Genomic DNA, 12,803 nt, shown 5'->3' with positions numbered 1-12,803 from the left:
GCTAAGTTAGAGGCATTTAGAAGGCTTAAGAATACACTGCAATAAGATATCAGTGAGCCAGAGAACGAATTGTCAACTTTAGAAGTGCAAGATGTGCGACATGAATATTGTTTGCGTTACGCTCTTCAATCTCGATGTAATGCAAACTTTTGAAAGTCGTTAGAGAACATCCATCAACTCCTGCGTCAGAACTAGCGATGGCCAACACGTTATAGAAACTCGTGCATCAGGCGCACATTAGAAACTCCTGCGGCAAAGCTCTATAGAATAATGATGGCCAATATGTTATAGAAAATCATGCATCAGGTGCGCATTAGAAACTCCTGCGTCAAATCTCTATGGACTAATGAGGGCCTTATGTTAAAGAAACTCATGAATCAGGTGCGCATTAGAAACTGCTGCATGAGAGCTCTATAGACTAACGGGGCCATTACTATTACACTCGCATTAGGGTGCATTAGAAAGCGCATTAGAGTGGCATTACACAGCCTAAGGGATCACCCCTGCAAAGACTGGTGCAAGCAGACAAGAAGCTTTTTGAAGCACTCTCAGTAAGAGCAGCGGAAGCTTCGGAAATGAAGTCGTTTCCACACAGATAAACCTCATAATCAACGACGTAGCCACGATGAAGTCTCTCATCCTTGAGTCCACGCATGAAGTTGCAGGCCTCCAAGGAGAGCTCCGTGCAACAAGCGAAACAATGAACCAGGACGCAAGCGGAGCATGGCCGAAGTGGTGCGGAAATTGATCCGGGGGATCTAGACAGGTGGCCTACTCACCTAAACCTAAAGGGCAATCGTTGTTCGGTCAGCCACACATGACAGATGAATTACACAGCTAATATGCAAAAAGATTGACTCCCTCGACTTCGAGATGTGGAAATGCGACCCTCCCGAGATGGAGTAGTGATCACATCTACATCAAAGGAGGCCACCTCATTCCTACAGAGGAACTGGAAACCATGCAGCGACAAGGCGCACTGTCGAGATGAGGCAGGGGAGGAAAGGTTCCCTGAGAATAAAATAGTCGGATTAGTGAGGACATTACCGACGAGGAACTCCCGGCTCGCCTAATCACGCAAAGCGACCCTCAGAGGACTTCACATTGGCCAAATCCGGAGGGAAGGGAGGGGAAGACCGCATGCTTTAAAATAACCAAGCAGACACTCGAAGCGCTTAGGGAAGGCTCATTCTCAAGTGGACCCGCTGTCGTTCTTTGGCAGCACGTTTGTGCCCAGATGCAATAACTGCGCACAACTTGGAGGACATGTCGAAAATTCTGTCAGGAAGCGTCGAGATGTACTGACTGCGGAGCGGCGCATCACCTCAGGCAGTGCAAGAGCCGCCACAAGAGCTGCCGGGCATGTGAAAGAGCCTTCCCCGGAGAAAACCGTGAACACTCGTTTCTGAGTTACTGTCTTCAGGCAGGCGCAATCAGGAAGAACTACGCAGCTGATAGCACACCTTTAAATGTCTTTTTTTTCTTTCTCTTTTTTTTTCTCGCTAACCCAGAAACGGCAAATACACCATGGAGACACTCACAGTAATACAAGTAACTTGTATTAAGAAAAAGGCCACCAAAACGCTTTCCAATGCCTGCTCTGATCTAGAGCAGGATATTTCCTTCGTCCGAGAACCGTATAGTCTTAAAGATAAGGTAATAGGATTCCCTAATAGAACCAGAGTAATTCACTATTCGGAAAAAGTAGTACACAACGAGGAAATATCGGTAATTCAGCAGAAATTATTTATCACGCAGCTTCGCTGGAATAACATAGAATTTACAGCAATAAACTGCTACCTCCCGTTCAAGGAGACATATTAGCAGAAATAATTGAAATTGAGCAATTCCTCACCTCTGCCGAAGTAGGGGCGAAGATCTTGAGTAGTGAGCGACTTTCATGCGAAGAACAGCATCTGAAGATCACTCTTTGTAACCTGCATTTGTTAACCCACCCCTTATGTAATACCCCCTCACCGGGTCTTAAGGTATAAAGTGAAGTGGGGAGGCAATAAGACGGACAAAAGAGGGGGGGGGGAGGGAATATTCGACTTCATAAGCAAAAGCAATCTTTTTAGTTAACATTGCTACCTCACTATCTAGCTTTCAAACCGTTAATGGCGCAGTTGGATAGACTTAACAATCAGCTCTAAATCATTGACCATGCACGTAAAACATGGGAAGTATTGGATTACAATAGCGATAGCGATCATAGATACATAAAAATTGAAAGGTTAATACAAAGGAAAAGAGGAGAAAGTGTCACAGCAATGGGGGCGAAGCGGATGCTAGAGTCATTAGAGGGGATGAATGATACGTCGAACGGCAGAGGAGCGCATCAGAGGGAGTAAACACTGGAAAATATCATTGAACATTTTTACTGCAAGATCGAAAAACTCGCTAAAAAGTTCTCAAAGACGGTTAAAATAAGGAAAAACAAAAGCCCTGGGGGAGTCCGGACTTAGAGTTACAGAGGAAAAGGGTGCGCGCTCTTAGAAAAAGATACCAAAAATGCGAGAACGAGCTCGAAGAACAATTGAAAAAGGCTTATCATACTGGCCTCAAAGAATTTCAAGCAGCATAGAAGACAAAAACAAGTCCTCGAAACTATTGTGGCCAACAAACAAAAAAATCCATTTGCGCTACCCGTACAAATAGCAGCGAATAAATTGAAAAAGAATATAATATTCCAAAACATCACCCGAGTAGATGGAAACTTATGCACCGCACTGGTGGCCGCCATTCCCAGAGATTTCCGTGTACAGGATGTCACGGCATAGCACCGAAAAATGGAAAGAGAAAGCGAAAAAAGGGGGGAAAAGAAAACGGGAAAGGCTGATGACCCCCTGTCAATTGCAAAGGCGGGCAACGTGAACTACACCACCGGCAGGGTGTTTGAATGGAAGATCCTTATTGAAAATTCAAATCACTTAGAGAGGATAGAATACGAGTCTCGTCTCGGCAGCCGAGGGAGAAGGTCGTGTTTATCGCGTGCTACCACCTAGAGCACTGCACGGGCCCGGGCCGGCCCGGCCCGCGGGCCGGGCCGCCCGAAGCGTTTTTCGGCGGGTCCGGGCTGGGCTCGGGCCTGAAAGTGCGGGCCCGGGCCGGCCCGGGCTTGAAGCCGCGGGCCTGGGCCGGGCCCGGGCTAGAGGCTGCGGGCCGGGCCGGACTCGGACCCGCTCATTAAAAGGCGTAAGTCAGGCTTCGGGCACACGCGAATGTTTGCATCCATGGTCTAAGGTAACTGTGCAGGCTGCAGTGACATGTGCAAGAGCTGGCTCTTAGTAAGCTTAGCAATAAAAATAGAAAAACAGTCGAAGTGCTATTTTTTTTCACCAGTATAGATATAGAATGACACTGTATTTTCACTAACGTTTCGTCTTCTGGACCAGACTTGGCAAAGTAACAAGTACATCGTGGTGGGTTGCCTTTAAACACGCCAGGTCACGTACATATATATATATATATATATATATATATATATATATATATATATATATATATATATATATATATTAACAGCAATACCAATGGGCCAGATCACGGTTGTTCCCATGGCAGGAATAAAGATTTCGGTAATTATTCTAGGTTGACACATACGGCACATTTCATGTATATTTCTTGGTATTACGTGCCAAACGACGATATGATTACGAGGCGCGCCGTAGTGGCATCGGATATTCGACCACCTTGAGTTCTCTAACGTGCACCTAATGATAAGTATATAGACATGTGTTCTTCCATTTCGCCCCCATCAAATTGCGGCCGCCGTAACCGTGGGAATCGCACCCGCGTCCTAGGACTACCACCGCAGGCAAAGCAATTTCGATGCACGTACACACCGGATTTTCCGTCCGATCGCCCGCTACAAAGCGCACGGCATCATTAATTATCATCATCAACAGCTAATATCCTCCAGCGGGCCCGGGTCGGGTCTGGTCATGAACAAGCGCACCTTGGATTAGTTTAGTAATGAACGCCCGGCCCGGGCCGGGCCCGGGCTTGGAACGACGGGCCCGGGCCGGGCACGGGCTGGGTACGGTCAAGTAAGCCCGGGCCCGGGCCGGGCCCGGGCTTGGAACCACGGGCCGGGGCCGGGCTCGGGCTTCATAAAGCGGGCCCGGGCCGGGCCCGGGCCGTAAAATCCGGCCCGTGCAGTGCTCTATCCTCCCCCCCCCCCCCCGGCTGTTTTTCGTGACTTTTCGCGCCAGTCGTGCTTTGACTACCGACGAGTGCGGTCGCTTCATCGGCCCGCTTCCCACGAGTACGGCCCTCGTACTCGTGCGTGCCGCAAGTGCCGCGTGCCCGTGGATCATCGCGCGCGCCCCGTGCCCCTCTACCTTGATTTACCAGGATGGAACTTCGGCCACTGTCCGCACGCCTCACCCGACCGGTCGGTGAGTGATTTCGAATTACTCTCGCGCTTTCACGTGCCCGACTAGCGAGTGCGGCGTCGTAGCAACAAGCCCAGTTCACGCGCGCCGCGTGCGAGGACTTTGTTCCTGAACGCGCGCGATTTTTCTTTTCAGCTTACCTTTTAACACGTCTGTCTGACGTTCGGTAGCCGCTAGCTTGTGTTAACCCGTGCGCCATTGTTTGTGCTGCCTGTAGTGTTTGTGGCGCGTGTACCCCTCGTGTCTGTACTTTTCGTGAAGCGTGCACTTCGCCTCCTCTTGTAGCGCGCGTGCCGCCGGTGTTATTTACTTCTAGTGAGTGTACTTTGCGCCTTGACCTAAGTTTGTTCTAAGCTGTTCCAACCCGCGCGCCTTTGTTTGTGCTTGCTTGTAGTGTAGTAGCGCGTGCACTGCTCGTGTCTACTTTTCGCGAAGCGTGTTTTCCGCCTCCCTCCTCCTTGTAGCGCGTGTGCCGCCAGAGTTGTTTACTTTGAGTGAGTGTGCTTTGCGGCTCATCCTAATTTGTTCTAAGCTTGTTTCTAACCGTGGTGCCCATCGTTTGTGCTTGCTTGTAGCGTTGTGACTGCTTGTAGTGCATACCTATACGCCTGTGTCTTTTCCACAGTATTTTGCGAACGTTGTGTGAGCTCACTGGTTTACCTGGACACTGAGTGCTTTTGAGTGTTACCTTCTTCCCCTTTTGTTTTTCCTGTGGTGCTCTACACTCTCGTGTAGTGTCTACTGTGCGAGACTAACCAGCCTTACATTTTAACGCCGGCCTTGCCGCGGATGCGACCTTTTTTTTTTCTAGGAATCTGCTGTCAGGCTTTTCTTTCCTCTGTGTAAGTGTGTGATCGTAGGAGGTCTCCGCTGTGGGCACACAACCCACAGATCTGAGCAAGACCCACGCACGACCATGGACGATCCCGACAGATGCAGACCTTCCGAGGACGCGAAGGCTTTCGCGGCAGCCACGATGCCTCCGCCAGGGGCACCACCTGCGCAACCCCTTCGCCGCTCCAAGCATGAACGGACCGCAAGCTTCGGTGGCATTTCAGCGACCCTGCTAAGCCACCTGACACCTCGGACACCACAGGAAGCCAGAGACAACATCCTGGCTTGACGGACTGCGGTGGACGACGCTGAATCACGAGGACCTCGGCAGGACAAGCGTGGTTCTGCCCGACTACCCCGCCCCGGATGATGCGACACCACTAGATTGCATCCTTTCTGTTCCCGAGGACTGCAACTACCGACGAACACGCCTTTCCACCGCTGCCTGAGCCCTCGAAGGACGAGGAAATGGACACGACCTCATCGCGTAAAAACGCCGTCGCCCCGAGGACAGCAGCGATGACGAAGCGAATGCACGTCACAAGCTGGACCCAGCTGTCCCCTCTTCGGAGAGCGACACCAGCAACGACAGCTCGGATTCCCTACTTTTGTCAGAATCCCACTCCACCCAGGACTCGTCAGCCACATCCGACAGTTCCACAACTACCACTACGACGACGACTAGAGCAGGCTCGGTCAACCACGTGAACCCCACTACCGTCTCCACAAGCCCTCCTGGCATGTCTGCTGCTGATGACCCTAAGGAAACAGCAGTGGTGGAGACGGAAGAAGCATCAGAGAGTGGGACCACGCCGCCTAACCCAGCAGCGGCTTTCATCAAGGACGCGCCACGTGCCCCTACCACAGGGAACCCTCGGAAGAAGAGGAAAAGGAACAGGAATCGGCGCAAGACAAGGACTGTTCCAGCTTCGTAACGAGCAGCGGTTTCCTCACTCACCTCTAGGAACGAGCGTACGAAACCCACAGGCTCGGCCACCACCAGAGGGCCACCCCCCTTCCCTCCACCTGGCTCCTGGAAACACCGCCCCTCCTGCCAGTCAGACAGTCGACGAGGAGGGCTTCCAGACTGTCCGGTCAAGGGCTGCTCTCCGCCGTACCAGGGACCTGACCCACTGCCGCTCTGCCAGTGGACTCCACGGTGGTGGGGACGGTGCTTTACCATCCTGCTGTCGCTGGAGGCTCGTTCCGTAGCTGCCCGCGACTGACCCTGGCTCAGGCACTCTTGTCGCGCCCGGGAGTCGCTGCCATCCGCGTCAACCACCACCGCAACGTGGTAGCAGCGGACGCGACTTCCCAGGATTGCCTGGAACAGCTTTTGACCCTCACGGAGCTCCAGGGCATTCCAGTGACAGCCAGGCAGCCTGCAGACCGCCGGACATGCACGGGGTTTCTCATGGGGTCGACGGCGACCCTGATGACGAGAGCCTGCTGTCCGGCCTCCAGTCAGCTGTGTGGGTGCTATCGGCAACCAGGGAAGGCCGCACACTCACCCTGCGTTTTGAGGGCCCCGTTCCCTCAGACCAAGTGACTCTCCACAGGGTACGCTTCCCGGTACCACCAGCCAGGCCTCGCCCACTGGAGTGCCGGCAGTGTGGCCGTTACGGCCACGTGAAGGAAACCTGCAACTGGCCAGGCAGCTGCATCCGCTGTGGCCAGACCCACCCAGAGGAGACGGACTGCCAGCGACTCCGATGTGTGAACTGCAGCGGCCCCCACCGCACCGACACACCAGACTGTCCCCGGTGGCAGGAGCAGAGGCGGGTGGCTACGATCATGGCCTCTTCGACGACTGCCCTCTCTAGACGAGCGGTCGCCGCGCTCGTGAGGGAGGAGACCAGGGAGGCTCGCTCCTACTCGAGTGCAGTGAAGGGTCACCCCGCTCCAGTAGCGCCAACCCCAGCACCACGCACCCGCCGCCAGCCACCCCCTGCAGCCACGGCCCACATCCCAGCTGTGCCTGGATCTCGGGCTGCCCCGGTCATCCAGCCAGCTGCGACCGTACCTCCGCGTGCAGTCGGTGCTCCTGGGGTCCAGCCTGCTACAACGCCCGCCTCGGCGCCCACAGTAGAACACTTCTGGGCCCCCTACTGCTCTCTCTGCAGGCGATCGCTGCTTTGCTACCAACAGACCACCCGCTTCGCGCCATCCGTCTGCAGGCAGGGGCATGGCAACAGACCACCAACGATCATGGCTAGTCCTCCAACCAGGCCACGTCAGCCCCGACGCCCGAGCATTCTACAGTGGAACGTCCACTGGCTGGGGCCACGGAGACACGACCTCGCACAGCACCTGCTGCACAACGACTACGACGTCCTTGCACTGCAGGAGGTGTACGCACGGGCAGAGGACAACCGCCTGCCAGGCTACGTGGGCTACAGCAGCCGGACCAGCTGCACCACGACCGCCTGCCTTGCTGCCCCCTGCCTAGACGACAGCCACCTGCAGGGACTTGCCGGCTGTGCCGTCTACGTGAAGCGGGAACTGCTGCAAGCCGAGGTACCAGTGGTTGTGCTGGTCGGAGGACCCTTCAAGTGCTGTGCCGTCCGTATACGCCTCGACGGGGAGGACACCACTGTGGCCGGCATGTACATCCGACCCTGCCAACCCTGGGACCCCAGCTGTCTCCAACAGCTTGCGCCACCGACTCGGAAAGGAATTCCTGCTCTGCGGCGACGTCAATGCCCATCACCCGGCCTGGGGCGGACGAAAGACTGATCCACGAGGCAGAGAGGTCCGGGACATTCTGCTGCAGCTGGGACTGGTGATACTCAACACCGGGGCCGTCGCCTACCTCCGTCGCGGAGCCCAGGCCACCAGCACAGCCATTGACCTCAGCGTGGCGACGGAGGGTTGCCGGTACGCCTGGACGCCGTTTCCGGACACTTGGGGCTCGGACCACCTACGCATCCTGCTGACGCCTTTCCAAGGCAAGGCCCCCCGGGACCGGGAGTACCGTGTGGTGGACTGGCGGGTCTACCGACACCTGTTCAGGCAGGACACAGGCAGCAGGGACCTCTTGCAACAGGCGGCCGACAACGCAAGGGCGGCAACGGTAATCGCCAAGGTCCAGCAGGGGCAGCCTGCCCCAGACATCCAGCACCTAGCCTTGAGGGCAGCGCGGAGGCGAGCGGAACGTCAGGCCCTGAGCAAGGCCCAACGGGAGCTGTGGACACTGTTTCGGAGGGTCGACGCCGTCTGCAGACGCCACGCGCGCCGACGCAGGAACCAGGGCTGGGTGAGCGTCTGCGTTTCCATCGACCCGATCACGTGATGAGACCCGAGCCTGGCGCCTGCTGATGGTGCCTCGGGCACTCAACCAAGTGCTGTCCTTGGCTGTCCATCTCACCATCCAGGCTGTGGACCTGGCCGGACAGCTGGCCGACCAGTTTGCTGCCAGGGATATCGCCCAGCTGCCCGCTGCACCACCACCTGCCGCTCTCCAGTGCCCTGGCTCCTGCCACCATCCCGGGTGGATAGCAGTGCAGGTACAGGAAACTGTGCAGCGAGCCCATCGGGATGCACGAGCTGGAGGCTGCCCTCGAGGAATCCAAGCTACGAAGTGCTCCAGGAGCCGACGGCGTCACCTTCCAGATGCTCCGCAACCTGGATGGCACCGGCCGTCAACGACTTCTGGAGTACTACAACAACGTCTGGAACACCGGGGTCCCACCGGAGTCCTGGCGGACTGCGGTCGTCACGCCAATCCTGAAGCCCCGGAAGAAAGCCACAACCCTCTCCTCGTACAGGCCAGTCTCTCTCACTTCTGCACCCTGCAAGGTGATAGAGAAGGTGGCCCTGGAGCGACTGGAGTGGATTGCCGACCAACTAGACTTCTTCCCCGAACAGCAGACAGGCTTGAGGCGCCACCGGTGTACAGCAGACTCCATCTCGGACGTCGTCGCCACCCTCGATGATGCCAGGAGCTGTGGGGACGTGGCCATGCTACTGCTGCTGGATGTTGAGAGCGCCTTCGACGGTCTCCCACACGAGGTCATCGAGGGAGCCCTGGACGGACTTGGCATCAGCGGGAGCCTCCGAAGCTTCGTGACCGCCTTCCTATCCGAGAGGACCTCCGGCACCCGTGTTGGAAGAAAGACCAGCCGACCCAGGGACATCACCGCAGGTGTACCACAGGGCTCTGTGCTGCGCCCCTTCCTCTTCAACATTGCGATGGCGGCACTCCCAGCTTCTCTCCCGACAGGCACCAGGTTTCCAACCCGCTGCTCCATCTACAATGACGACGTGGCACTCTGGGCCCGGGGACCAAGGCAGTCCATCCCAGCCATCAGGAGGTCACTGCAGGCGGCCCTGGATGCGGGGATCACCTACCTCGGAGGCATCGGACTCAAGGTCTCCGCCACCAAGACCGAGGCCCTGCTGATCCACCCGCTGGCGGCGGCACTGGTCTACGTGAAACGGCTGAGGGTCGGCAACCGCAGCCTGCCATAGAAGCCGACGGTGAAGCACCTGGGGCTCACCATCGACCACCGGCTCACCTGGATACCAGCTGCCAAGGCCGCCGCCACCCAGGTCACACGTGTCCAGCGAGCCATCAGCAAGCTGCAGCAACGTGGCCGAGGCTGCTCCACCAAGTGGGCACTACGGCTCAAGCAGGCCTCGGCGTCCTCGGTCCTGCTGTACGCCTTCCCGCTGGTGACCCTGACCCCGGCCAGGAGACTCCACTGGAGGGACTTCACAGGAAAGAGCTGAGGGCCATCCTGGGGCTCCCCAAGTGCTCACCCATGGCAGCGACTCTCACCGAGGCAGGAGAGTGGCCCCCGTCCCTACGCATGCTGCAGCGTGCATTGGGGCACGTCGACCGCCTTCACCGTGCCGCCGACGGCAGGACCCTCCTGGAGCGCCTTCGCAGCCAGCCAACGTCACGGATGGGCGGACTGTGTCAACTCTACCACCAGATGGTCCCAGATCCGCCAGGCCCGGTTGCCCATCCGCCGCCCCATCACTGGCCACCTGAGGTCCACCTGTCCTTGGAGGGGGCCACCAAGCGCCGTACACCTGCGGCAGCACTGCAGCAGGCTGCCACTTGCAAGCTCCAGGAGTAACAGGAAGGGCGGCTACAGGTCTTCACCGACGGATCCGTCATGCCAGACGGGACTGCAGCGGCGTGCGTCATCCCGTCCAAGGCCATCAGCAGGCAGTGCCGGCTGCCCTTCCCGGCGAGCTCCACGGCTGCGGAGCTGGCGGGACTTCACCTGGCGGCGGACCTGCTGGCCGAGGACATCCCCGCCGTGCCGATTGCGGTCCTCTGCGACAGCAAGGCGGCACTGCAGACGCTGGCCAACAATCGCCGCGCCGGGCTCACAGGAAACCTTCTGGCGACCAAGTTTCGGGCCCTCGCGGCATCCGGGGCATCCGTCTCCTTCCACTGGCTGCCCTCTCACGTCGGCATAGCTGGCAACGAGGAGGCGGACAGACTGGCCAAGGCTGCACACCAGCCAGGCATCCCCATCACCCAGGCTGTGGCGGCCAGGGACTACTCGCAGGCCCGCCTCAAGAAGCTCCTCGTCACAGTCCACCTGGACCGGAGGGTGGCCAACGGGCGGGGACCAAAGCTTCTCCCAGAGACGGGCCTCACTAGGAGGGAACGAGCCTCCCTGCTGCGACTGCGGGCCGGCTGTGTGTGGACCGCGGCCCGCCGTTACCTGAAGGGTCGCTGCGCCTCCCCAGCCTGCAGCCGCTGCGGCGACCCCGAGACCCTCGAGCACCTCCTTTGTACCTGCCCCGGATTGGCAAAGGAACGCTCGACAGTCACCACAGCCTACTGGAGACAGGGCCTTCCTGCCGCCACCATGGAGCACCTCCTCTTCCCATCCTGTCCCCTTCCACCAGCGCTCCGGAGCCTGGCGCAATTCCTCGAGGAGACGGGAATCGCGGCTTACCACTGAGACCGGGGCCCTTGCCATCCCTATCCTTGCTGCCGGCCTGCTGCTCTTCGTACTGAAGACCTCTGCGCCACCACACCTCTAGCCTTCTCTCTCCTATCCACTGTCATCCCATCTCCCTATCCCGTAGGCGCTCCGCCGTGCTGCCGACCGGGCTGCAGAAATTAGGCGCCTTTTCATCTTCAAACCACTACCACGATAGCATACAAGAGGGCAGTGAGAGGGAGGGGGAGATAAAGGGGAAAAAGGGATTGAACCAACGCAATTTGAGTTCACCCTCCTCTGATTACATATAAGTTCGTAGACACAAGGAAATATTTCCTCCTAAACCAAGAAGATTGAAAGCTCTCCCATCACACAAGAATTTAGAAAAAAAGGGGATTGAAGAGAAAGGATGGGAGAGGGAAAGGGGGAGGAGATGGAAAGGGGAAAAGGAAAGAGAAGAAAAAAAACAAAAAAAGGCGGGTGAAACAACAGGAGGAAACGAGTCCGTCCGCATCACTTGGGTAGAGAGGGCCCTTTCAGTCGTCACAGCGGTATCCTGGACAGGGTGTGAGAAGTTCGCGCACAGATAGACAAATACAAATAATCTCAGTAACATGAATTCATTGCTCTTATGTCATGTTATGTTCGTGGAGAAGTTCCTGAACATCGTCGAGGTTCCTGAAAAGGCCCCTCACGTTCCATTGGATAATTTGCGTGTTCATGATGAAACTAAAAGTAGTGCTGTGTGTACGAAAAAGGGGGTGGCTATTGTTTAGGCGGAAAGTTGAAACTCAAGCAGCAGGGCCGTCGTCGGGCCCCCTTATCGGCTTTTTAGTTTTCTTAGCGCGCTCCAGGGAGCTACTCCGATCCTTTGGCACCAAGGGTGCCAAAGTGGTGTCCATTGCCTCTTGCGAGGCACTGGATGCCCGCACGCGCGAGCTGGCAGTTTGGGTTTCGGGCCTCGCCTGGTGAGACGAGGCCTTGAGACCCGACGACCCTGAAGTCGCCGGTCCCTGTTCGCGAGTTGGCGGCGTAGACTGAGCTACTGCCGCCAAGGGGGCAGGCGCCACAGCCGACGGCTCGCTCTGTGCAGGCCGAAGGAGTGGCGGAGGCCGGTGCGACGTTGCCCCCCGGCGCGCCGCATCAGCGTAGGGTGTAGTGTGAAAAGGTGTACATCTTTTACGGGCTTCTTTGAAGGAAATGTTTTCATTCATTTTGAGGGTAATTATATCCTTTTCTTTTTTCCAGTAGGGGCAGGAACGCGAGTAGGCTGCGTGATCGCCGTCACAATTGACGCAGTGAGGTGTGATTGTACAGTTATCAGAGGAGTGGCCTTGGCCTCCACATCTTGCGCAAGTTTCTTGACCACGGCAGCTCTGCGACCCGTGGCCAAATCGCTGGCATTTGTAGCATCGCCTAGGATTGGGGATGTGCTTGGGGATGAGGTGCTTGGTCGGCAATTCTTTGTTATCGCGTCTGATGATGATTCGTTTCACTTCAATGACATTTTGCTCTTTCCATCCTTCTAGGAGTTCTCGTTCGGACAATTCAAGGAGGTCTGCCTCTGAGACCACTCCGCGTATGGTATTCATTGATCGAAGAGGTGTAACAGAAACTGGAATGTTGCCAAATGTTGCGAGACTGCCAAGTTTTTCGTAGTGGT

The 12,803-nt window shown here is 56.7% G+C and overlaps 1 protein-coding gene across 1 annotated transcript; it reads left to right on the top strand.

Annotated features, from left to right (window-relative positions):
- The first annotated feature begins 10,354 nt into the window (after positions 1-10,354).
- On the top strand, positions 10,355-11,158 carry LOC119391791 (uncharacterized). Its single transcript, XM_037659441.1, has one exon. The coding sequence runs from the start codon at positions 10,355-10,357 to the stop codon at positions 11,156-11,158; it is 804 nt and encodes a 267-aa protein (XP_037515369.1).
- Positions 11,159-12,803: the final 1,645 nt, after the last annotated feature.

This window comes from Rhipicephalus sanguineus, chromosome 4 (genome assembly GCF_013339695.2).
Source record: "Rhipicephalus sanguineus isolate Rsan-2018 chromosome 4, BIME_Rsan_1.4, whole genome shotgun sequence".
NCBI lineage: Eukaryota > Metazoa > Arthropoda > Arachnida > Ixodida > Ixodidae > Rhipicephalus > Rhipicephalus sanguineus.
The sequence above is the reverse complement of the archived record's forward strand: the minus strand, read 5'-3'. Positions and strand labels throughout refer to the sequence as shown.

Excerpts from the sequence above, each read along its gene's own strand:
- LOC119391791 (XM_037659441.1), top strand. The coding sequence starts at position 10,355 with ATGCCAGACGGGACTGCAGCGGCGTGCGTCATCCCGTCCAAGGCCATC.